Consider the following 26,491-nt stretch of genomic DNA (forward strand, 5'->3'; position numbering starts at 1 on the left):
TTTCTTTAAAAACCTTAATTATAAACCCTCAAATGAAATGTTGACAAGGGAGTCTTGCTTTAAAAAAAGGGATAGGAATGTACGGTAAATAGCATGTTAAATTTGATATAAAAATGTGATATTTAACCTCATAAAATGTGATATTTATGGTGTTAGTTATAGTGAGAATTCATCCAATATGCCTTTTTTCACGGGTAAAGAAAAAAAGCTTCAGCAAAGATCTAATCTAAAATATGACAAGTTTCAAAGAAGGACAAGCTAAGTTAATGAAAAATGTTATATAAAATGCTTTACAAAGCAATTAAAATGTTAGCAGTTTTAAAACTTGTATTCCTCTGGTAATAGTCTTTTAACCATCAAACGTTTTATTGTTCAAATTGAAAAAACATACCTGTACAGCCAGTTTTTCCTTTTTTGCCTGAATATCCCATATCACAGTGGCAAATAAACGAGCCTTTTGTGTTTTCACAGGTTCCACTTAGGCAGATATTTGGATTTAGGTCACATTCATTGACATCTGTAAAATACAGATATTATTAATACATACAGTCATGTGTTTATATCATTGAAAACATTTTTCCTGAGATAAAACAACTATGACAAATAAATTACAAAAGGTGAAGTGTTTTCATTAAAAAAAAAAAAGAGTATCATATTTACAGGTTCACAAGCAGTTCACACTTGCTTTCTATACTGCAGGCTAACCAGGTAGACTGCCTCTTTATCTGGGCCATAAGCAGGAGGTAATCAAATAAACTGATTGACTGACTCAAGACTGCGTATAGAGTCTGTTTATGTGACAGTCTAGGAAACTTTAAAGACAGCATATTCTGTTGTAAGATACAAAATTTAATTCAGTCTCCAGCTGCCAACATTTTAGTTTCCAATATTTAAAATAAAGGATAGATGAACTGGTAGTCTTGGTGCAGATAGTTATAAACTTGACGTCTTCCCCAAATTACAAATTATTTTTTTATGACTTCACTTTAATTTATAGGACTTCATAAATATTCAGTAAAGGTTTTCTAAAGATATAAACGTGACAGAATTTAAATATTTTCAATTCTAGACTCTCGCTTCTCGCCAAGATGGAGTAATAGAGAGAGAATTTATTTTCCCATGTGAAAACACCAGCAAAAGGACAACAGAGGCAACAGAAGACTGTCATGCCTGACAGAAAGAAAACAAGCTAGGTGAGTTCTAGGAATGTCCCAGGTTATGATGTAGGGACAGTTTTAAGGCCATGACATAGGGGAGATGGAGCTGAGTGGTGTCCCAGAGTTGAGGGGATAACACTGGAAGTCCCGGAAGACCAAGGCAGCCAGAGTTCACAGGGCAGAGTAAAGGACAGAAGAAAGCTGCATAGAGAGAGAGCCCCGTCATGTATTCAGATAAGTAGTGATCAATGCACTCATGTAAGGAAACTGCTCAAAGCTAGGGGAAGTACCACTCAAAAGAATTAGAGGGAACAATCATCAGAGCTCACAGAAAGCCTGGAATTGTGCCTATTCCTACTCGTCAGACTGGAAAATCTCATAATTCAGAAGGGTCTTGCCTCAGTAATGGGGCAAAATAAGCCTCTAAGTAACTGCTGCTTAAAGGCATAAAAGCAAGACTTTAAAGGATCCTTCTGTTTCCAAATAACTTACCTGGGTTCCAGAATAAAGCCCAAGAATATTCCTCAGGATTTAAAACATCTAGCAACTAGTAAGTCAAAATTTATAATGTCTGGCATCCAGTCAAAAATTGCCAGCCATTCAATGAGGCAGGAAAATGTGACCCATAATGAGGAAGAAAGTCAATTTACTGAAATGACCCAGAACTGACACAGATGATGGAATTAGGATATTAGAGCAGTTACTACAATTCTATTTCATGGGCTCAAAGTTAGAGGAATGATCTAACTTTCACATCGCTCCCAGGGGAGATGTGAAAAATGGCCCAAATCAAATTTTTAGAGACAAAAATTACAATGTCTGAGATGACAATGATACTGAATGGGATTACATACTGCAGAAGAACAGTGTGAGAAATTTGAAAACATAGCAATAGAATACATCAATACAATCAATTCTAGAGTTTACTTCATTCTTGTCAGAAATAAATTTTGCTTGCCTTTAGTAAAAGATTTTAAAGGCCTAGGGTTAAGTGGACAGAAATAGCGCGCAGACATAAAATAAATGTCCACGTGGAGTGACCAATGGTCAACTCAATCCATATAACATATCTGATAAGAACATCATATCCCAGTCACAAGAAAGTTGCTCTTTGGAATGTTGGTCTTGGAACATTAGTAATATGTCCCTAAATATCCTTACTTTTCCGATAGGATCCATTTATCAACTTCCCAAACTAATGTTTATGTAATTTAACCATGCTTGTGAATAACCAGACACAATGGGAAATTCTGTGTCCTTTGCTCACCTACACAAGTCTTCATGTCTTCAGATGCCATGAATCCATCATAACACAAGCACCTGTACTCCCCGGGAATGTTTGTACACTGACCGCCATCACAGATATTGGGGTTATCTTCACACTCATCAATGTCTGTGGAGAAGAAAACCAACATGTTGTTAACACTAGTTCTATTAATAAGTGGTGAAAAAGTTAACTAACTCAAGTCAAACAAACAGCCTATTTGCTTCAAATCCAAACGGAGGGTTAAATTATCCCATCAATTTATCCTGGGTGAAAAAGCAGAGATCCATTTTCAAGATTTATAGCATATTATTTAGGATCAATCTCTACACCTTATTAGAAATCCATCATTTAACTAGCAATTTTATCCCTGACATGAATTTATCATTTAACAATGATTAAATTTTATTTTTTCATTGTCAGATTTCAATGCCTAAAGTTGATTATCTTCTGGTTTACTGATATTGTAAAGGTGAAACTTGCTTAAAACAAGCATATCTACTTACATGTACTTTTGGTTAAAAATATTTATTTTCAACATTTAACTTTTTTTGGTCAATTTACATCTAAAGTTTTTTTTGGAGATTTTCCTAGATCTGATAAAGTAATTTTGATATCCAAACCCAAGTTCTCTTCTTAGCCAAAACCAAAATTAAAACCTGTATCATCAACCTCCATTCTCATCTCTAGTTGGAGACATGACTCTTCCAGCCCAGCATGATACAACAAGAGGTGTGAATTAGAGCAACAGTTCTCAAGTTCTAGCACGTATCCGTATTACTTGGAGAACTTGTGGAAATAGATTATTGGGATCTATCCCCAGAAGTTTCTGAATCAGTAGGTCTGAGTGGGACCTAAGATTTTGCATTTCTAACATATCCTTGGGTGATGCTGATGCGGCTGGTCCAAGGAGCACACCTAGTGTAGCTCTGAAGTAAGTCAAAAGATCAGATTCTTCAAAATTATATCTTACTCTATGTGCCAGGAACTGTGCAAAGTGCTGTATGCATTCCCCCACACAGGCAATCTGAACCTCATCTTAGAGATGAGGAAACTGATGCTAAGGATCTTTATTAAGGATGCATAGTTAAAATGTGTGACAAACAAAATTTTGAACTCAGGGTTGTCTGACTCCAGCCTGGGCCCTGAACCTCTCTAGGCTATTGAGGTATTTCACAGGAGGCTAAAACCTACTCACCAGTGCATGACCTCTGGTCAGGCATTAGTGCAAATCCTGGCTGACAGCTACATTCATAGCTGCCTTCAGAGTTTGTACAGAAGGTCTCACAACCACCATTCATTATGCTGCATTCGTCGATGTCTAAGAAAAAGAAAAAGAATATCACCTTTCTTTATGTCTATGATCATGGCATGCATTTCAAGTTTCCAAAGCACAACACGACACAACAAAAACATCTTCAGGCAACTGGAAATCATTGCATCATTCAATTCCTTCAACAAATATAAAGTGCAAACCTACTATATGCTAGAGATAAGAATCTAATCGTGAATGAGACAGACCTATACCTACCTTCATAATGCTTATGTTGCAGCTGGGGAGTTAGGTGAATAATCAGTTACATGATACATGGGGTGCCACATGCCAGGTAGGGCTAAACGAACAACCCCAGTTATGATAATAGGCACGTGGATGAAATTCTCTGGGTCACATATTCAGTTATAAACTAGACATTCAGTTTGATTGGCTAAGATTCTGATCCTTTTCAAGAACCTGATTTGGAATTCTGAGTTGTCCTGGGCCATGATTCAGAAAAATTTGGGCTGATTTATGGCTTTGGGTGGAAACCATGTGAGACTTGGCAGTTCCACATGATGTACACCCCAAACCAGGCAAAAACTGGCAGTTTTCACAAAGTTTCACTTTGACTTTGGGCACAATAAACCCAGAGGGTTTTCTGTGCCACTCTTCCGAGCACAACTAAACCTACAGAGGGCCAGCCACAAAGCAAAATGCTTGTCCCACAAAACCCCATCTTTAAGGAGTTCCAGACCTGGCCTCCATTTCAATGTAAGGAATGAAGAGAACATGGTCTTCTTGCCAATAATTAATCTTTGAAATCTCATAGCTGATCTAAACCACCTAAGGGCAGATGCTGTACCTTCTGTTTTTTTGTGTTTCTCACAGAACCCATGCTTCATTTATTGCAAGTGGTTAGTACTTGCTGATTTGCCTGGGTATGCACGTGCATAAACAAAGCATGTGCTATCATTCAGTATTCAAAGCAGCGTGGCTCAAATTCGACTTGTTAGAGCTAAAACATTTCATAGCCTTCATTTAAATGGTTCTTTAACAGACAAGGGAGGTGAGATCCAAAGACTGTGAGCCACTATGAAAAGAATTTTACTTACGGAAAACAAGAGAGATTAAGTAAAAGTAACTAGTGACGAAAACAGAACTCAGAACATTACTGGGGTGTTTCTAGAAAAAGACTAAATAAAATAAAGTATAAAATAAAAGAGAGAACTTACCCACACAAAACAGCCTGTCAGGAGTTGAATGATAGCCAGGGTTGCAAGCACACTGATACTTCCCGATGAGGTTCACACAACGGCCATTAGGGCAGAGGTTTGCACTCAGTTCACACTCGTTGATGTCTGTTTAGAAAATAAAAATAGCAAACATCCAGCCAGAAGCTTCTGACTGTGGCAGAGATGTGGGTTGAGACACAAATACGTGGTCTGAAAGTCTTCCTCCTTACCTATACATGCTGAGATGTTAGGAGAGAGCTGATGACCAGGAGGACACTCACAGCGGTAACTTCCCTCAGTGTTGAGGCAAACGCCACCCCGGCACAGGAGAGGATCTCTCTGACACTCATCGATATCTGCAAAATGACAATGACCCAAGTTGAAGATGGTGGTGGTGTCCTGCTCAGGACCCCAAGCCAGGGCACTCCTCAGTGCATCAGGGTCACTGGGAGTCCTGGCTGCTAGGCCTCACAGGCTCCCTTCTTGGAGAACTGCTGTCCACCTCATTCAGAAATGCTTGAGAGGTGAGAATTACATCCCCCTCAAATGTTGGCAGCTGCCCATGGCAGACAAGGGAGTATGCAGTCTGGCTTTGCCTAAAAGCAGGACAATTGTTTGATACCATTCACATTCCAGAGCACTCAGTGGGATCAGGTTAAGGCTAAGAGGCCTTTTCCCCTGCCCTAACTTCCTTCCTTCACTTCTCTACAGCTTCTCCTTAAAAAAAAAAAAAAAAAAAAAAAATTCCCTTCTCAGGCTTCTCTCTAGGGAACCTAATCTAATGCAGCCAGCTTAATCAAGCTCTTTTTCTAGAAATATTGGATAGAAACCCTATAATGTCACCTTGAATACAGCTAATGCTTGAATCGTTTCTCTTCCCTGGGGTGTCTCTTCCAGGTGTTAAACTCACTTCTCTGGGACCCATAACTAATGTCCTAGGCCACCCGCCAACCCATGGCAAGAAGTCCCTCATGCTTTCCACACCTCAGTCTCCCTCTGCCACAGACTGATTCCAGACACACTGGTCAGGAGACCCATGCAGGGGGGTTGGGGGGTGGGCAGGGAGAAGCTGGGAGGGAGGCTCTGAGTCATCAAAGCTTCAGGGAATCCCTTATTACCTGTGTAATAGGATCAGATGGTCACACACTTACCCATGCAGTTCTTCATCATCATGAATCCACTTTCATAGCCTTCGTCACACTTGCATTCGAAGTCCCCTGGGGTGTTCACGCACTGGCCTCGGCCGCAGAGGTCAGGGGAGATTCGGCATTCATCGATGTCTGAATGCAAGCAGTAAGTGGCAACACATGAGTAACAGGAGAGCTTTCATTCTTGTGGCAATGTGGTAAAGGTGAAGAGTTCTAAAGGGCGTTCTGCAAAGGGAAGCCCTTCACTGACCTGTGCAATTCCTTTCTTCAGAGTCAAGAGCAAAGCCACTGTCACACCTGCACTTAAAGCTGCCAATGGTGTTTCTGCATTTGCCGTGGGTACAGAGGCTGGGAATCATCTTGCATTCGTTGATATCTTCAAGAAAAATAAAACATGCAGAAAGTTCCTAAGCATCCTGTTAGGAGTTCTCAATGCCTCTATTTTAAACCCAGGGAGTTGAAAGGTCTTGATTTAAGGTCTTGGCAATATGCATTTTAAAGAATGTGTGATGATCCATGAGAACTATGACTTTGTAAACATATCTAGACTTTTAAACTTCTACATTTTAGAAAGTTTATTAGGGAAGTAGAGGGTGTGTTTGTGTGTTTATTCGGACTTCTAGAGCCCAGCACACTGCCTGAAATATATACCAAATACTTAAGTATTTGCCAAATGAATGAATAAATATTCTAAGCCACTAGTATCTATTCCCAAAGCACACAGTAGATGACTGACAAAAAAATGTCCATGGCAACCAAACAAGAGTATAGTGAAATGAGATATCCATGTATGCTTTCTTGCATGCGTCTAGAATATAAGAATTTCAAAAAAAGATGTTATTTATAATTGAAATGATTTGTAAATAAGTGTATGCTATTAAAATATTTTCTCAAGTGTGTATATAATTTAAAAACATTTTCTCAATTAACATTAAGGTTTCATTAATATAATGAAAAGAGTTTCTTGTACAGTAGGATACTGTATATATAATGGGTGAAAGATCTCCTTCAGGAGCCTTTCTAAAGCAAGACCTAAAGCTCAAGAAATACAAGTTCATTTCTATAAAATGTCATGAAAGACAGAACTAGCAGATTAAATTTCAAGAACATGTCTTTCCGCGGCAATGGAGTGCCACAGCCTTTGGAAGCAAATCATTCAAATTCCTTTGAATTTACTTAGGAGACATTTAAGAGGATCATCTAGAAACTGTCTCTCTAGAGTGAATTTCAACCTCTAGGGCTTCTTGGATTAAACACTCAGTACTAAAAGTTATTTTTACACATTTATATAAGGATAATTAAGCAATATTCATATATTCATTTCCCATTTTTATAAGTCAATTTAGTTATGAAGTATTATAATAACTAGGCCCAGACACAATGGCAACCAAGACAAAAATCTCTACCAGGAACAAAAGCTGGGCCTCTTTGAAAAACTGGAATTCTGGGAAACCAGTCATGATTTTTCCACATGCTAAAGTAAACAAGTTCTGTATCCTTGTGCATAAAAAGTTAAATCAATTTTGGAATTAGATTAGATCTATAACTTCTCATTTTTTATACAAATTTTAGATTATAGCATAATAAACTGAAATAATGTTTTAAATATCATAAGTCACTGAAATGTGCTTGCCATAAGAATGACTTTCACTGTTTTTGGACAAAGAGGATCTGCCACTGGGTCTGTCATGCCATTCACCTCCACTACGGTATACTCAAGTGAACTGCAGTGACCTGGATTAAATAATCAGAGAAGAGGTCAAGTTTTATGGCTTTAGCAGACAGAATAAAAAATCCCCAAGAAAATTTCCTTTCTGTTGATATTTGGCTTAGGGTAGTCTTAAAATCTACTTTAACACTTCATAAATGGTTAATAGGCGGGGGGGGGGGGGGGGGGGGGGCAGGTAACCTCAGGAAGTCCTGAAAGGTGGGAAAAGAAAACCCGTTCCAGAGTGAACATTCGCTGAATGTAACTCAGAAAGTGAGGAATGTCTGCTGAGATGACCAAGGGATGACCACATTGATGATATTCACTGTTATTCTCCTCTTTGCAGAACATCCTGTTGGTTTAAAAAGAAGAGCAACCAGCCACTGAAACCATTGTACCTTTGAAGAAAGGTTTTCCATTGGTAATTTCTTTTGTGGCGAATCCGGGCCCTCTGGGACAGAGCTCCTCGTACTCAGGCGTGTTTCTCACAGGACACTCCTCGCATTCCTCAGTACCCCAGGCTGCCCCAACGGAGCAGCAACAGGCGTCCATGCGGTGGCGGCCAGCAACGGGCAGAGTGCATTCCTCGTCCTCGTACCTCAGGAAGCAGGTTTCCAGGCGGATATCTGCCAGACGGAACAGAGGGAGGCTAAGGAGAGCTACCCTGTTTTCACCACCTCAAACTGTCAACCCGTTGTGTTAGACAAAGTACAATACCCATAATAATTTGCTATGTACTTATTGGCTGGAATTAATTATTTTCCTCAAAAGGAGTCCAGGCTTTCTGATGAATATTCCCACCTAATAAAATACTTTCTTTTCTTTGGCAGCTCATATTTATTTGCACCTCCTATTTCTGGAAACTTTCCTTTCAATTTTAGGCCTTTTCTGATAATTCTACATAAAGAACAGTATTCTGAGAAATCCCACAGTGCTCTTTTGGGAGATGTTTTCTCTGTACAGACATGCTTACTACCAATACCTGCATTCCATAATGCCTTGGAATCTCCTCTCTAGCTAAAAAGAAACTGAACTCTTTATCAGTGGAGAACATCTAAACTAGCTCCCACACTTTTTCCTGACATCCATTTCTTTTTTGGAGAAGTGTAATGTTAAATTCCAAAATGAAACTGCCCTACTCAATATTGAAGAGGAAAATCAACAAAGCAAAGTCATTCACTCCTCTTCTCAAGTATTTCTTTCACCTCTACATGGGCTTACATGTATATTCTTCTGGGTACACATGGGATACGTCCAGCCCCAACCCCAAATTTGTGGAATTGTGAGGAAGAGAAGTGATATACCAGATGTCAAGATATCTGGAATGTAGTCCTATTCTGCAACTAAGAAGTTGCTTGTTTTAGAAATTATTAACCTTGACCCTGAATTTCCACATCCATAGAATGATGTTGCACCCATCTCTGAAAGCGTTCTATGAAGCTCAGATGAGACTGTGTATCTAGAAACTGTAAAGTGTAATTGAAACCTTAGGCATAATCTTCCCTCTCTCCTTCACAATGTGGTCATTAACCATTCACCTACGTGCCTGAACTTTCTTTAATGTTAGAAAGCTTCTGAAGCCTTCTGGGCAAACTTACATTCAGGTTGTCTCCAATATGATGTATGGATACTTTTTAAATGATTTCTAAATTAAACACTGAAACATCTTTGAACTGAAGAACCTGAAAGAAGGTTCTCATTAAGTGTCAATTCCTCCTACACAAAAAAGCAGACTCAAAATGAGATTAACTGACATCCACGGCCATGAAAAGACTCTAGCCTCTGGATTCCAGCTTTTCTATTCCATATTGCTTATGTTTGTAAGCCATATAAAGCTCTACATTTAAAGGTTTGTTAGTTCTGATTCATACATGATCCAACTCCCTTAACCTCATACCACTCTTTTAAACCATCTATGGTGGTCCTTCACTCAGGATGACCTTCAGAGAATATGGTTTCAGATATACAATGTCCCTGAGCCATGGACTCAAAAACAAGTCATCCAAGAGACATATTCCTGGCAGTCAGAAGCCTTGAAGTAGCTTCAGAATAAGTTTGCCAGATGCCACACACATACTGTGGGATCTCAGACCTGCTGCCATTAAGAGCCCACAGGACAACTTTCTGAGAACTCAGAGTCCAGTCTCTTCCATATCAATGCCACTTGGGCTCTAACAGTTGGCATGGAGAATCCCACCATGATTAGAAGTGACAGTGGCCTGGGCACCTTCGGGTTCGCTATTCAGGAATCTGGTACTCTTCACTCACACCCACAAGGGTTTCCTGAGATGACTTGTCCATCTGGTAAATGACAGGACATGCCTAGTGGACATGGGTTACAGTTTCTAATCAAGCAAAATTGTTCTTCCCACCATTCACTTTATACCCTATAGTTGCTGGCATATAGAGGCAGGTTTAAGAGTTCTGGAATAATGATTGTGATGGTAATGATTTAAGGAATAGTTATACATCAGTAAGAAACTAAAGTTTCTCTTCACTAACATGTTCCAGCCTCTTTTTATAAAGAATAAATGAAGAGCTTGAGTGAGAAAGGCTATTTATCAAGGAAACCACTATGAATCCTAATGGAAATGCTGAATTTGGGATGTGTGTTTCTGTACTTGGAACCAAATATTCAGCTTTATCTTATTAACTGAGTTTTTAAATCTTTAAGAAATGACCATTAGAAAAGTAATGAGCTCAGGATTTACCTAGGCAGATCCTTCCTGTGGCATCCAAAGTCATCCCATTGGGACACTGACATTTAAATGATCCCTCAGAGTTAACACATACACCATTTTTGCATACTCCTGGAAATACTTCACACTCATTTATATCTATGAAGGAAAAAAAATAAAGTTAAAATATCTGTATAACATCATTCTACTTTATTTCATTCATGGAGTCATAATTATTCTCACAACAGAAAAGGTTATTTTGAACCAAATAAGTTCATAAAGCCAGTTTGTCTCCAAATAGTTCATGTAAAATTTCTAGGAACTTTGAATTGCAACCTGAGTCCACCTTTTACTAAAGATAGGAGTTTCTCCATTAGTCTGAGGGAGTAATTTTTTAATTATAGAGGCTGGGAATTGGTGTGAGTTCTTGGGGACAGCTCTGGGTACTATGGACATCTCAGGTAAGGCCCCCAGGAGCCACATAACTAGCTTTATGAGATCAGATATCCAAAATAGATAGAGAAACAGAAACCTCATCTTTCAAACTAGCAAAGAAGAAATAGCTTGAAGACAAAAATCCCACTGAGAAATAAATATGTGGGGCCAGTCAAGAGAATGTCTTTTAAGAAATGTTGAGATGTCCCCAGAAAGTGTATGACTAGTTCTAGCTCAGCAACAGTCTCAGACTGTTCTGTCAAAGCCTTGGTGGTCCCAGCTTGAATTAGGGAGAGTCAAAAGACGCTCATGTTCATTCATTCACCATTTACCCAAACATCTCAAATGTACCAGTCCTTCCCAGTTTGTTTAATAGAAAGTAGTGTGTTCCCTGCCATAATTTGGATAAATACTCACTATCAAGTTAATTCAAAGAAAAGCACTTCCCAATGCCATACTGTGTCTCCGTTTAGAAAAAAATAACTTTTTAAGCTGGGGATATTGAAAAAAAAATATTTGAAGTCTTTCCTTGTGAGAGAGATAAGTGGGAAGTGGGAAATTTACCTTTTGGGGTTTTTTTGTTCTGGCCACTTGTACACCAAAATGTGCTGCTGAGGTCAGATAAGTTATTAACAGTGGGTCTGGACCAGAGAAAGGCCAAAGGATTCAGTCATCATTTGGAACAAAACTTTGGGTGGGGGTTGTAGTGTTTCTCTTTATTTTAGCAGGGGAAAAAAAAAACTTCATTTCATTCCACATATGGGACTAATTGCTGTTTTTAAAATTTTTCAGCTGCCGTGTCATGTCAGGTTGTGTTAGTCACCCTGACCTACGTCTATCTGGGACTCCGTGAGAAAGAATCACAATAAACTGGAGGGAATCCATGTAAGCTTTCAAAAAAGAGACAATAGAGTATGTCCTTCTAAAGGTCATCCATGACCATGAAACAAACAAACACACACACACCAGGACAAACCAAGAAAAAAATGCAAATTTTATAGCCTCATCGAAAACTTCCATTTTTCTCTTCCTGATAGTATTTTGAAAGTGAAGTCACTCAAAACCATGGTCAGCCTAAACCATTCTCAGTCACCCTGCCCTGTGGCCAGAGTGATCCAACACTGGCAACAGCATATATATGCTTGTGAAATTAACATCTGTTATGTTCTGCAGTTCTCATTATTTTCCTCTCTGCTGCATATTTCTCACTGGGAAGTTACATGACAACTTTATCCAGTCCAAGTTCACACAAGCATTCTTCAGGCACACAGAAATTTATGGTTTATAGATAGGCATAAATATACCTTCACACTGTGTTCCTTTAATTCTTGAGTAGCCCTTGCCACATATGGGATCTGTAAAGCAAACAAACAAAAACAAAAACAAAAAACAAATTTGAGATAACAATATCCTGACTTTCTATCACATAGTATAAGAAATCCAAAAGAGGACCTGGGCATGAATTAGATTTTGTTGCTATGAATAAGTCTAAGATAACAAAGTGTTTCTGAGATTGCATAGATGAAGAAGGAGGAGGAGGAGGAGGATGAAATGTCTCCTTGAATTAAGCTCAATTCCTCTGAGAGGTCCTGAAAGACCCAAAGATCCCCTAAAGATCATGCTAAGGTGATGACGAAGAAGGAATTTGGCTAGACTTCTTTTTTGCTATCAGTTCTAAAACAGGAATCACAATATATGATTCCTAGAACATGAACACGGAAAATAAACTTTAGAATTCGAAGATCTCCCGCCATGCAGCATTCACATTATTTAAATCCACACATTTATATATCTGAACACTTAATCAACAAAATTATCATCAAGGATCTCAGACCTCAGCTTTGCAACGGATTTAGAAGTTAAGTCCTGAATGTAAAGAACATCAGTACATTTTTTGGAAGATAATCTGTGCCTGTAAAAACCTCAAGACCCCTAATCATGAGTTTCCAAGAGAACCCATTGGAATTCCTGATCTAGGAAAGCAACACTAGGTAACCACATTACAGTGTGGGTGGTAGAAAATAACCCAATCACCAAATCACACAAAATTACTGTCCTTGACACTTCTCTTAGTTTCCTCTTCAGCAATATGTTTCACAGAGGTCATAAGAACTAAATCTAGAATTCCTAGGTATATCTAAATGAACAAAGTACTGGGTTTCCAGTTTCTAAGCAAAGTGACCAGTGGAATGGGCCTGACTCTCTTACCGACTTGGCATAGGGTACAAGGGCTCCCCCAGGCAGCACCAAGAGAGGAACAGCACTGGGACTTTAAGGTAGCTCCATTGATGTTGATCTCACACCGCCCATCGATGACAGTCTGCCAGCAAGTGCCCTTGATGGTTTCTGCAGGGGGTGGGAGATGATGTTAATAGATAACAGAATCTATATAAAAAAAGCAATGTGCATTGGAATTACAGCATGAATGACGTGTGAAACAAGTGATAGTGGTCATTTACAATTTTGTTCATCCATATTTAAATTCTTTGCAATAAACTCTTTTGCATTAAAAGTGAACATTAAATACAATGCTGATCAGCAGGATAAATACCTATGCAGATGGTTTTTGTTGGATCCAAGGTACTTTCAGAAGAACATTCACAAATAAAAGAGCCCGGGCTGTTCTTGCAGACTCCATTAATGCAAGGACTTGATTCACATTCGTCGATGTCTAAAACAAAACCAGGTCCACATTACTGCTAAAGAGTAGTCTTGGGCATGAAAGAATATTTAAACTCTGGCCTCAATTGCTACCACATATTCTTTATTAGATAGTAAAGCTGACCTAGAAAGTTCTTTTCTAGACTAGATGGAATGTCAAAAATAATGATTGAGCATATCTCTTAAGCACAGAATCTGGCATACAGCTGAATCTTTTTATTCAGAAAATCTGAAGCAAACATTAGATGTGATATCCAAATTACTAACTTTAGTGTGATATTTTCTTCATCTTTTAAATGATGGCAAATAAAATGGCAACTGTAAGTAAGTACCATCAGTAGCCTACAAAGTGCATACAAGTGTCATTTAGGACCACAGAATCTCAATTATAATGACATAATTGTCTAAAATAGAGGTGACTCTAACTTATTCTCATGGTTTTTCACTGGCATACTGAAAGACAATACAGTACACAGTGTAAGAATAAAAACACAGATTACCTTCACAGGTTTTTAGGTCAGGTTTGTAGATAAATCCCTTGGGACAGGTACAGACAAAACTTCCAGGAGTGTTTCTACATTGTCCATTATCACAAAGCAGACTGTTCAATACACATTCATTAATATCTGGAAAACCAATAAACATGAACTTAAGTGGAGCACATTCCATTGCACACAACTTCTCATGCTTTTTTAGGTTAAGTATTTAAGGTCCTATGATATGATTAACTCAAGCAAAGAGGCAAAATTCCTCTAACATTGGTTTTTGCCTAACTAACCTAATTTGAGGAAAATAGGAGTTTCATCTGATTATTTTTACTAGGTATCTACAAAGTATAAAGTCACCAGATACTATTCAGTACACTTTTTTAACAGACAGAAACCTGGATTTGCTGTAAGTCATTAATCTTTATATAACTGTTCATTGTCCCAGGATTAAAAGAACTAATCCTATTGATTTAAGGAACTAAAAGAACATTTAGAAAGTATGGCCCATCCTTGATATGTGTTAGTTCCAGGTGGGTATTTCTTCTTTAGAATAACTGAAATGGTCTCTGGTTGTGTTTATAAAGTATGAAGCAATCTATAGAGTTTATAATTCTCATGAGGAATTTCAGACTCAAGATTCAGAGAGCTCAGAAAAACTCCTTACTTTCAGGTAAATAATAGGTCTGTCTGATGCAAAATCTAAGTTTTGATATGAATTACTTAGGTAATTCAGGAAGTGTGGAACTTTAACAGCTTGTTATATACAGTTGGGCTAAACTATATCACACACCCCACAGAATGGGCTATATGTCCACAAGGAATTTTTTTTTACAAATTTTGGAAGAAGCTAAAACATCTCCGTGTCCTTCCGGGCCTGTTCAGATAAATGATGATTCTGTCTGCCAAAGAGGAGAGGCTTTATTACAGAAAAATGCAATAGTAAAAGTTGTGAGTTTAATCTAGTTTGCAAATACCATGTACACTCAAATCACAACTGTACCCCAGAAAAGAAGCCCTAAAATTAAGGGTGTGGTAGAGGAAGAATTCATTTCTCAAAAGTCATTGTAGACCACAAAGAAAAAGGGCTAAGTTTGGGCCAGCAATAAAAGTTAGGGAAAGGAAAAAAAAACCTGTAGTTGAAAGAAGGGTTTTAGGATAAGTATGTGGCTCCCCTGACCTTCTCCTAACCTCATTTTCCTAGGCACTGTTTTAGCCTGACACTCAGGTGAAAAGTGATTTAAATGGGGGCAAAGAATTTGCTTTTGTTTACTGTTAGTTGTTTTTATGAATGTGCAAATGCCACATGTGAAGATGGAAAGCACATGAAAAATATTCAAGGAAGATTTCTGTTTCTTTGAAAATAACTGATATCTCTACTTTGCCCATAATGACAATCATCAGCAGGCCTAAAATAAAAGGCACCTATTAGGTGTGACACTTTACTTCAACCTGCAAAATTCTAGAACTGTACATTGTACAAGAGGAACTGTATTCTCGCCATGTTCTGTCCTTCAAGCAGTTCGATAGAAGACAAAAGGAGAAATTATTTATGGTGAATAGTGGAAGTACAGGGAAGAAGAGAAGGCAGGAACATGTGAGCATAGGTGACCTGCAGAAATGACTCAGGTGTTCAGAGAGCCAGAAGGTGCAAAGCAATAGAGGGTTTGTTTCAGGACATCTAGTTATCTTTCCTCTCCATTCTATCTCTAGAATCATTCACTTTTCTTTGTACACAGACAGAGAAACACATAGAGTCTTTGTACACAGAGCCACACATAGAGTCTAGAGTAAAGGTGCACATATTGTTTTAATACTGATCTCACAGTGTCCACAGAAACACAGAATTTTGTAGGAGGAGAAGCTATGAAAAAAAAGAAAAGAAAAAGAAGAAATGGTGAAGTATAAAAGAATCAAATGTGAATGAGGCCTTCTGTAATACATTAAAAGGACTATAGTGAACTAGAGTACTTTCTGGTGTACAAAGATTCCTGAAAGGAGTCAGAAATAACACAATTAGGTTGGAGGAGCTTTGAAAAGAATTGCACAATGACAAGAAGACAGAGGAAAACTCATGGATATATCAGAGATGGTCATGTTTTAATAGTTCAAAATAGTAAACTTTTTCAAAATATTTAATTGACATGGCCATTTTTCCCTGTCCAAGTGAATGATGTTCTATATGATGTAATTTAATCTTAATCCTTTTAAGGTTAAAGTATTGTCTGTCTAATCAGAGGTAACAAGTCTCTTGGGAGGGATCTAAGTATTTCGGCAAGCTCCTCAACACCAGATTTGCAATGGTAAAGTAAGGAGCCATGGCAAGTAAAATTGCTTGTTACCCAGGGACAAATAGGAGAAGGAACTTTCTTTTCTTGAGTCAGAACATATAGCAACTATGGCTGTCTAGGCAATAGTTGAGTCCAGCACCTGAGGAGTAGTTAATACTTGCTCGATTATGTGTTGAAAGAATGAAAACAAAGACATTTGTGTTTTTTTCAATCTGTAGCATCTCAGAATTTTTACATGTTCCAATGACTGACTACCGTATGGCAGTACTTTTCAAACCCTGCAACTAAAATACCACTTATGGCAGGAGAGAATAAGTTCTAACACCTAAACCCTAAATGGCTTTTAGAGAGTTAAAAGTATATTTGAGGCCCCGTTTTTATATTTATTAAAACTGATTAATTTTCTCCCTACTTCATGAAAGTATTTTTTATGTAAAATTTGTTTTGCTTTCAAATCAAAAAGATACACCGTTTTACATTTTGCTTTTGGTATACTCTGGCATATTCCCATAAATTTGAATATTCTGGTGTTAGAAGCTGAACTTCAGGAAATCTGCAGTAGTATGTCACTGCACCATAGAATAGATAGTAGATTTCAGAAAATACTAGTCTAGGCAACTGGAAAAAGTTAAAAAAGAATAATGGTGCCCATACTGACCATTTTATTCCCAAAGTTTTTGTTTTTGTTTTTTTATAGTTACTGGCTGGTACTTTCATTAAGATTTTATTAGAGCATCAAAATGTGGTGTTTTCTTGGGGCACCTGGGTGGCTCAATTGGCTAAGCATCTGCCTTGGGCTTAGGTCATGATCCTGGAATTCTGCGTAGACACCTGCATCATGGGACTTACTGCTCAGTGGAGAGCCTGCTTCTCCCTTTCCCTCTGTTCCCCACCCCCTTGCCATCACCACCACCACTTCTGCTTGTTCCCTCTCTCTCTCTCTCAAATAAATATATACAATATTAATCTTTTTAAAAGATTTTATTTATTCATTCATGAGAGACATAAAGAGAGACAGAGACACAGGAAAAGGGAGAAGCAGGCTCCATGCAGGGACCCAATGTGAAACTCGATCCTGGGACTCCAGGATCATGCCCTGGGTGGAAGGCAGACCCTCAACCGCTGAGCCACCCAGATGTCCCAATAAATAAAATCTTTAAAAAATATATGGTGTTTGCTAAACTTAACAGAGAACAGGTATTACTGAAAATAAACTGGGTTTTCTTTGATTAAATCTAATAAAGTGGTTGGGAAAAGAGTTGTTTCTCTCGGTAAAAATAGGGCTATCTTTGTAGACACATAAGAAATGGCTCACAATCTGTATTTTGTATACATCTAAGGAGCTTCTCTTTTTTGGAGTGAACATGACACACGACTACTTATAAATTATCAGGATTCAGGTATGTAAATTTTAGTTAATCAAGGCATGTATGTGCCATGCTGACACCCAAAGTGAAGGCCATCCATTTGCCCAGGCCCTTCAGCTACTGAAAGCAGTTTCCTCAAAGCAACAAAGAAGCAACGCATGATGTGTGAGATGTCTTAGGAAACAGGTAAAACTTCTTACCAACACAGTTCTTCCCAGATGGATCCACTTCATATCCTGAATTGCATATGCATTTGTAGGTCCCACGGAGATTTTCACAAATTCCGTTTGGACAGATATCCGGATCTAAGGCACATTCATTTATATCTGCACCACCAGAAAAAAGTTCAGTATCAATAACATTCTAATGTTAACATCAAAGAACTACCAAAGAAAATAACGTTACAATAAATGTAACAACTTTAGAACCTAGTGAAAATAAAGTTTCACTTTGATGAGGAAACTTGATCACCGTTTCTCACTACAAGATGTTCTGACTCACATCTTCCTTCCACCAGTCCTAGAGAAGAACTTGGCATTTGAGCTCAAACTACAAGATTACCAATCTTTAATCAGGCTGAAGGAAAACCCCTGGTCTTCTGACTCAAACATCATGATGGAAAAGTGGATCACCACAGAGCCCCAGTCCCTCCCGCTGGTCTCCCTGCCACCAGCCCAGCCTCTTTGATGTACCTTCCACAGAGCCATCGGACTTAGCTTAAAAACAAGATGACTGTGTCACTCTCATGGTTCAAACTTTTGTAGGTTCAATAATCAAGATTAAGTTAAAATATTAACTCTATTTACTTTAAATTTCTCGTTCTTCCATGAACATACAATGCCCTTTTGCTCTTTGTGGGGAGTGTTTGGAACCAGGCCTATTCTTTGGTCCAAAGCACATTCAAACATCACCTGTTCTGGAAACCCCTCTGCTGCTCAGCCCAGATGAGGCTAAGTCCTCCCTCTTCTGTGTGCCTACAGACTGAGGAGAGCTCTCTAGCCAAGAGTGATGCAGATGACAATCAGTGAATGGCGAGTCTCAAATCTTCTATAAGTCAAGGTTGACATGTTTTTCCTTCTCCAGGTCCCTATCACAACTTTATTTATTCCCCACTCACTCTTTATTCATTATAAATTTCTTTACTACTCCTCTTTCCCTCAAATATCTCCTCTCTACCTTCATCCACATATAATGATGAAATTAACCATGAGAATGAGCGGACAATCAATTCGGTCTACTTTTTTTCAGACCTGTCCTGAGTTGAATTATTTAGTTTTATATTAATAAAATAATCCCTTCATCTTTCCTGTCACCTGTTTTTACCCTCATTCTAATTCTCCCTTTTAACTTTAATTCTTTCATGGTACAGATATTTCTCTAGTTCTAACCTGTCCACTGAAATATTTCATCTTCTTCCCACTCAGTTAATTGCTATCTCTGCTTGCTACAAAATATAAGATAGCTCCCTATTGACATCTTATACTGCCTGAACACTTGATAGTCAATAAATTATTCAAATATGAATGTCTAATAATTCAACTAAGCCCATAACCCTGAACAGCACTTGATGGTGGAAGAGCCAAAGGGGGACCAGACTGTCTCTTCTCATGAATGAGACCACACTCATTGTATTTAATCTGCAGTGTTCCCATCAATCACCCTGGAAGAACACCCAACTATTCAGTATCAAGCCCCACATCTCAACCCAGCAATCCAGGACCCAGTGTACCACAGTTGCTCTGCCCCTGGGGGCTTCTAGGTGTTCTAGGTACATCATGCAGTGATGACCAGAGAAGAGGTCAGACCTCCTCAGTCTGCATGTAAAGGGACCAACTGGAAACCCACAGGAGGGCCCACCACTGCTGCTTCTGCACATGCTGAAGGAAGGGAATTCCAAACCAGTCCTTACCACTGCCTGCTGATGTCATTCCTGGCCCACTGCTGCAGAGTGCCTGATATTCCGCTGCAATAAATTAACAGATAGTAAATGATTCCTTTGTTTGTAGAAGAGGTCGATCCTGTGCTTGGCTTTGCACACATCATTTCCTCCTAAGTGAGTGGAACCGAAAGAAAGTGGTAACAGAAAAAGGAGGCATCTCCCGAGGGAGTCGCTGGTATCCCAGGCTCCCATTTGAAAGGCTCTGCATCACTGTGGAAAACGACTTTGAAGGACATAAGCAAGTTATAGTAATTCCTTGTGCAAAGCGCTTTTGGAAAAGGTGTTTTTCCTATAATTTGATTTCGTTCACCAGGGAACACTTTACACTTACAGTGAAATGTGCCTGTTAAAATGTGGTTTCTTAACTGTTAATAAAACCTTCTCCCACTATCTTGGGAATAATTTTGCTTCTTAGTGTGAACTGTTGGGTTTTTTTTTTTTTTTTTTTAGTACAATCAAGTACTTAACATTTTCTCATTTCTCTCTGCACTTGTATTTAAGTATATTTTTAAAACTCACACTCATTGGAATGTTAGATTCATCCTCTCTGATAAATCCATAGGCAAAGTATTGCATAATGTTAAAACTGAGGTCTTACCAAGAAACTGAGGTATGCAGAATATGCTCCCAAATTCTGATGGAATCAGATTTCTATTTCCTAAAACTGATGCAATGTTTCACATACAGCTCCAACAATACTTAGATGAACATAAGAGTGAATGATGTAAATGGAGAACTAACTGGAAGCATACTTTATCCAAGGAAAACAAATTAAAGTGTCCTCTTAGTTGCCCACAGTTTCCGGCAACCACGGAGTCTCATGGTCAAATGCAAATCATTTGTGCTGAAGTGGTAGGAGAACAGCTATTAGGGGCGGCCTCTTTACAGAGGCCAACCACACCTCACTGCTGAAGCAAATAGCTCCTGAACTTCTGAGTGCTAGAAAACTGTTCCTGGTGACAGTGGATGCAAATGAGTTACACAGAATTTTTTTTTAAATGAAGGTTGAACCCTTCAGAGCCTCTGCCTTCATGCAAATGTCAATTTGAGAGAATTGGTGAAATTCCTTAATTTTTAAATCCAGCTAAATGGGACCTTCCTTTGGGAAGGTAGCTGCCATTGTGTGTTTGAAAGCCTGGGACTGGAGGCCAAAAGAATTGCCATGTCATAGCCAAAAGAAATGCCATGTCATTATTCTCTCATGTCAGTGATTAATTAAAACACTTTCAAAATATTGTAAGTAACAGAATAAGAAAAACAATATCATGCCAGTTTTGCAAAGAGCAGTTTCACAATTAGTGCTAAATTAATTGATGCTTGGCCTAAATGGAGGCAAATTATTGTTACAGCTCTTTTCCATTTGGGTAGGATCTGATACTAGACTATCCTCTGCAGTCAGTCAAGTCAGGTCAGCACTGGTTTGAACGCTGAGGACAATGCTTATTTAGGAGCAAGCCCTTTCCCTTTGTTAGTTTCCTCTTCTACACACTGGAGACAAGGATACCCAACTCACATGACAGTTCTATGGATGTCACAAGAGAACATGTAAAGTGCTCCACATGGCTCCTCACACAGTTCATGCATTTAAGAAGTGGTACGTGCTGCTGAGCCAATTTGGTGTTGTGCCACAGAGGCAACCGTATGTGGACATATGAGAAGATTCCTAATACTTATACTTCTGTGGATTTAACTGACTGATTCCTATAAGAAATAAACATGCAGCAGCCAGTGAGAAATATCTTCATATATAGCTTCCTTGGCTTCCTTCCAGGACACAAAGATGGACTTTAGATGTGATCTGGTTGGAGTTTCTCATTAAATTGACTAAAGAAGGAAATTTTTAGATATTTTAAGTACCTTTTAAAATATCCCCTTTCCCCTGAAATAAGGGATATTCTATGCTCAGATCCTTCATGATCTGGCATTTTCATCTACCAAAGAGGTGGAGAAACCAAACTGAGGGAAAGCACTTCCACATGTGGACCTTTTCTGTGCAAGTACATTCAAATATAAAACAGAAGCTAGTGGGGCTGGGCTTCAAATTTAACCCTCCTTAAGCTTCATTGCTTAAAGAAATCTGGTCTCTTTTAGTCATCTTTTTATAATATTACTTCATTTCCCTAGGTATCATGAGAATTCTTTGGACACGTACTGGGTCCAGAGGAAAATGCAAAAGCAAAGAACTATATGCACCAAAGGTCCTGGATTCTAAGTTCTGGTTCTTCCACTTACTGAAGATGTAAACAAATCACCTATACTCTCAGTTTTCATGATACTCATTCATCTTATAAATTCAAAGTATGTAAGAGAAGTACTTTGAAAAGTTAAAGTAACTTACAAAAGGACAGTATTAACGATATACAACTATAAAGTTACATGGAGGTATCTTTGTTGAATAAGATTGTATTTTATGGTGTATAATTGAAGTATTATTGTGAGCATGAATTGAACTGATTGGTACTCATTCATAAAATGGCAATTTGTGAAGAAATCAGCCAGAATAAGGCTTTCTTCTTTAACTGGCATTCCTTCATTTCTTTTAAAGTCTTCCATTTAACTTTCTCTAACTTCTCATATTTTAATCTCTAACTCTCTAATTTAAAATATTATTTTCAAAATGGCAGATGTTTAAAAATTGTGAGTTAATTTTTAATTGATTGTATATAGGCCAGAAATGAACTAACTGGATCTTAGATTTAAACCAACCAATCAAAGCTACATGTTTTCAACATTGGATCTAACTCTATTTTAGAACATTGAAAGGAAACTGCCAAGTTTCCAAATGTTGACTGTTTATTGCTTTAGTTTCAATAAACTATTTTTGCTTTACAGACAGAAATAATTTATAACTGGAGAGGATCTTCTAGATTACCTAAATAATCCATTTTGTAGATGAGAAAACTAAGGATACCTTTTCCATATTATTCTATTTTATAGTTGTTTACTATTGTAAGCCATCTCCGGTCCTTTTGAAAGTAGGTGAGCAAAACTCCTAAATAAACAAAAATCTACAAAGAACTAAACCCCCCAATTAAGTAATTTGTCTGCCCATGGCTGGGAAGAATTCTGACTCACCAACCAGTTTTCTTTTCATTATACCATGTCACTTCAAACTGAGAAAAATACTTTTTCCCTAGGGTTGAATAAAATCATTTAGGAGAAGCACACTTAAATCAACATGAGGGATTTGAACAAAATTCTCACATGGCCTTTTGGAAAAAAGTTGGAAATATTCAGGTAATCTGAAAATTATTTACTTTTACACTCTGTAAAATTCTGCTTTTATAATAGTTACTGCAAAATGCAAACACTGTGAAACTACTTTAGAAAACAAGGCAAGTTGCATGAATTCCAAAGAGCGTGACTATTACTAAGGTGGAAGGGTTAGGATGGAGGTTCTAAACATGCTGCTTGTTCCCAAAGATTATTGGGATTGGGTGAAAAACGTGTGATCAGACCCTGGGTAACCCTGCCAAGACCCCAGGAAGGTAAATGATATATCTGGAGAACATAATATAATCTTTCCCTGTGACTTTCATAGACGCAAAGATTGTAGATGGTGGCAGAAGGCTGGTAGTACGAGGGCATCCTCATGACACCACATACCTGAATTTTGTGCAGGACATGGTTGGCAAGGTTCCCCAAAAGCATACTCAGTGCTGGCACAACAGCATTCAGATTTAGTAACGGCACCAAACAACGGTTTGACACACTGGCCTCTCTTATATCCACCATAGCATGTGCTCCGCATGTGTGTGTCTAAACAGAAAGAAGCAACTGTCATCACACTATCACTTCAAACAGATGAGAACTCCCCAGGTCAAAGTTGAAGCTGGTTTTATTTAGCCATCGTCCCTGTTCTAACTCACAGAAAATGCCTCTGGTCTTAGGTTTCAAAAGAAAAAGACAAAATAAAACACACTACATTAAGCTTCCAAGAACTGGAAACCAATTGCCAGACTCTCAGTTTTCTAGGGACTACCAATGGTTTACCCAACTGTGAGATTCTTAAGTCCTGAGATTCTATCTTATTCATTTTGTCTTCCTCAAACTTGTGCAGACAAGGCAATACAAGTTAAATGAATGATGGATGACCAGTAACCCTCATCCCATGATAAATAAGATCTTTCTTAGAAGTGTGGCCTATCTCAAAATAAACATGCAATTACTGAATGTTTGAATTAGATGCACTTTCAAAATGGAGGAAGTTTAATCTATAAAAGTTTCATTATACAAGTTTATAGACATTGCTCTACTAAGTAGTGTCATCTTTACCACCAGAGAGGGAGTTTCCAGCCATGCCCAATCCACTCCCAATTCAAGTGTTTACTGACTGCCTTTCCTAAAAATAATGTGGATAAAATTAATATCTATTTCTCAATAAATTTCAAAATTCATGCAAAGACATAAAAATATTACATAAAGTTCTTGATTATCTGTATCCTCCTTTGCCTTCTAGATTTCCCTTCGGACATTCAATTTCCTATACGAAAATGTCCGCTATGAGATAATGAGCATATACAGGCCAATTTCCATGACTATTATCAACAAAGGAGAGTTGGTGAAAATTAAGTACATCTATATGATTAGAAAAGAAAAAGGGGAAAGAGAGGTGGGGATTCCCTTGATTTTCATTTATCTCAGCTCATCTTTCTACCTCTTATTAAATTTATGCAAGAAGAAAACTGATACTGTTGGTTTGTTCCCCCACAAATATTAATTCTGTCCTATCCGTTATAGTAGAGTGCATTTGTTATTGGCGGGATTTAGTGGTCGACAGAGTGTGGATCTCTACCACGTGTCTATCTAGTCGTAGCTTTATCTTACCAACACACACACGTCCATCGAGACCCACAGCCAGTCCAGGAAAGCATTCACATCTGTAGGAGCCATCAGTGTTGACACAGCGTCCATTCATGCAGATCCCAGGTGTTTCACACTCATTAATATCTGTGGTGGGGAAAAGCACGTATTAAAAACAGAGTGATGTTTATATGAGACCATCACATGTTTATAATTCTTTTACAACACTTGAAAATGGGGAAGATGGAAAGTAATATGCAGCATCAACAATCAAAGCTCAATGAGACACATTTCATTGTCCTTTGAGAAAATAGTAACAAAAATTGACAAACTACACTGAGCACTTTTTTTTTTTACCACAGAGAAAGCTATTTCAATAATATCCTCCTGAGATCTTTTTATCCAAAATAAGAATCAAGAAGGCAAAAACAGAATTGGAAGAAGAAGAAAAGTGACAGCTAACAGACAAAGGATCTTGTGGAACATTTCACACGGCAATTCTTCCAGGACTGTGAGAAATCTAGCTTGATAATAGACTGCAACTTTGACCTGGGCAGGAAGCTTCTCCATTTGGCATCCAACACTCAGACTGGGGTCCATTCCAATATCACTCATGCCTAAACTCTCTGAGATGACTAGTGTGGCATTAAGAGATATAGAACTAAAACCCTGATGGAACATTATAGAAAAGAAATGGAAAATGAATATAGAATATTTTGATGACCACTTCTGGCCAACAACAGCACTGTAAGCAACTGGAACCCAGCAAAGAAAAATCTTTCTTAAGTATTACAGATACGTTACAGTATTGTATGTATATGCTTAGGGAGGTCTGGTAAAAGACTTTATTGGGCATATGCTAATAATAGCAAATATTTTCCCCCTTCAATATGAGAAAGTAGAAATGGTACCAAAATTGTATTTTGGAAAACATTTAACACTTAGAAGCAAGTCACTTTCTAACAACTCTTTTTATAATATATAACTAGTGTATGCAACTATTTCTTTTTGTTCTGACCTTAAAAGGGCAAATGAAAACTGAGAAACACCTCTACATTTTACTTAGCATGTGTTATCTGGCACAAGATATGCTTGGATGGTCCAAGATTCTGTGTACAGATTGTATTTTAAAGCAGCAGTTATATTTAAATACATGAACTCAAATTGGTTCAGTTATTCAGGTCACCTTTTTGTTCAAGTTGAGATATACAGTAATACAGTGACAACTATAGCCTGAAAAGTGACACAAAGGCTTTTTAATGGGGACAGAGTTGTAACATAGATCTAAAGGACATGACTCAATTTGAGTGGCCCCAATATTCAGAGAGTGATCAAGGAGGCCATGCTGTTTATCAGATTAGTCAACCATAGAGATTAAATTAGCATTGTTTATTCTAGCTTTGAACAGTCACATCTTTGTGGTCTCAGAACTAAATACTCAGTACTAAAAGAAAATCTTATCCAATGATGTCAAGAGAAAGGTTACAGAAAAGGAGAAATTTGGCATACAAGAAATTTCTTTCTTTTCTCTTTAGTCTGAAGTCTATTTTCATGGGTTGCAAACAGTTGGAAAACCTAGTTTAATCTATGAGGTCATAATGTCTTCTGAAATAATTACATCAGCATTATCTGTTGGTCATACTTAATGCTGAGAGGCAGTGGCCTGGGTCACCAGCAGCCTACAGGCACCAAAGTCAATCTCAGTATGCCCTGTGGATAGGCAAGAGTGTGTGTTCCTGCAAAAGATCTGCTCACAAAGGGGCTTTCACATTTCCTTCTGCTATTTTATTTGGAAGCCTAATTCCAAGTATTCCAGCAATCATTTCCTTCCCCTTTCTTTTTCACTTGTATAGCACTCAACCTGCACAATTTGGAACTTAGTTGTATTCTGTTTTACATTGTAGAATATTTCCATGTGTTAATCTTGTCTTCCAAACAATAAGTTCCTCCCCGCACAGGGCTCAGTAATATAGAAACTTATTTCTTATTTCAAGTTTTAAAAACTCAAATGTTTTCTCTTACTAAGAGGACAGAGTTGCACGATATTAAGAGACACTGATGTGAA

General features: G+C 38.0%; 1 protein-coding gene across 2 annotated transcripts in view; it reads right to left on the reverse strand.

The window, feature by feature from the left end:
- FBN1 (fibrillin 1) overlaps positions 1-26,491 on the reverse strand; it is a 225,988-nt gene that overhangs the window by 66,429 nt on the left and 133,068 nt on the right. For both annotated transcript variants that reach the window (XR_011997378.1, XM_072738473.1), the window contains 17 exons: positions 24,451-24,573; positions 23,230-23,382; positions 19,594-19,647; positions 17,885-18,010; positions 14,042-14,167; positions 13,432-13,551; positions 13,089-13,226; positions 12,185-12,235; positions 10,479-10,604; positions 8,166-8,393; positions 6,310-6,435; positions 6,063-6,191; positions 5,142-5,267; positions 4,912-5,037; positions 3,620-3,742; positions 2,425-2,550; positions 392-517 (listed from right to left, as the gene is read on the reverse strand). Coding sequence is in view for 1 of the 2 variants with exons in the window: in XM_072738473.1 (XP_072594574.1) it covers positions 392-517; positions 2,425-2,550; positions 3,620-3,742; positions 4,912-5,037; positions 5,142-5,267; positions 6,063-6,191; positions 6,310-6,435; positions 8,166-8,393; positions 10,479-10,604; positions 12,185-12,235; positions 13,089-13,226; positions 13,432-13,551; positions 14,042-14,167; positions 17,885-18,010; positions 19,594-19,647; positions 23,230-23,382; positions 24,451-24,573 (2,127 nt within the window). In the remaining variant the exon portion in view is untranslated. The remainder of the gene's footprint in view (positions 1-391; positions 518-2,424; positions 2,551-3,619; positions 3,743-4,911; positions 5,038-5,141; positions 5,268-6,062; positions 6,192-6,309; positions 6,436-8,165; positions 8,394-10,478; positions 10,605-12,184; positions 12,236-13,088; positions 13,227-13,431; positions 13,552-14,041; positions 14,168-17,884; positions 18,011-19,593; positions 19,648-23,229; positions 23,383-24,450; positions 24,574-26,491) is intronic.

The sequence above is a fragment of the Vulpes vulpes genome, chromosome 15 (assembly GCF_048418805.1).
Source record: "Vulpes vulpes isolate BD-2025 chromosome 15, VulVul3, whole genome shotgun sequence".
In the NCBI taxonomy this organism is placed as follows: domain Eukaryota; kingdom Metazoa; phylum Chordata; class Mammalia; order Carnivora; family Canidae; genus Vulpes; species Vulpes vulpes.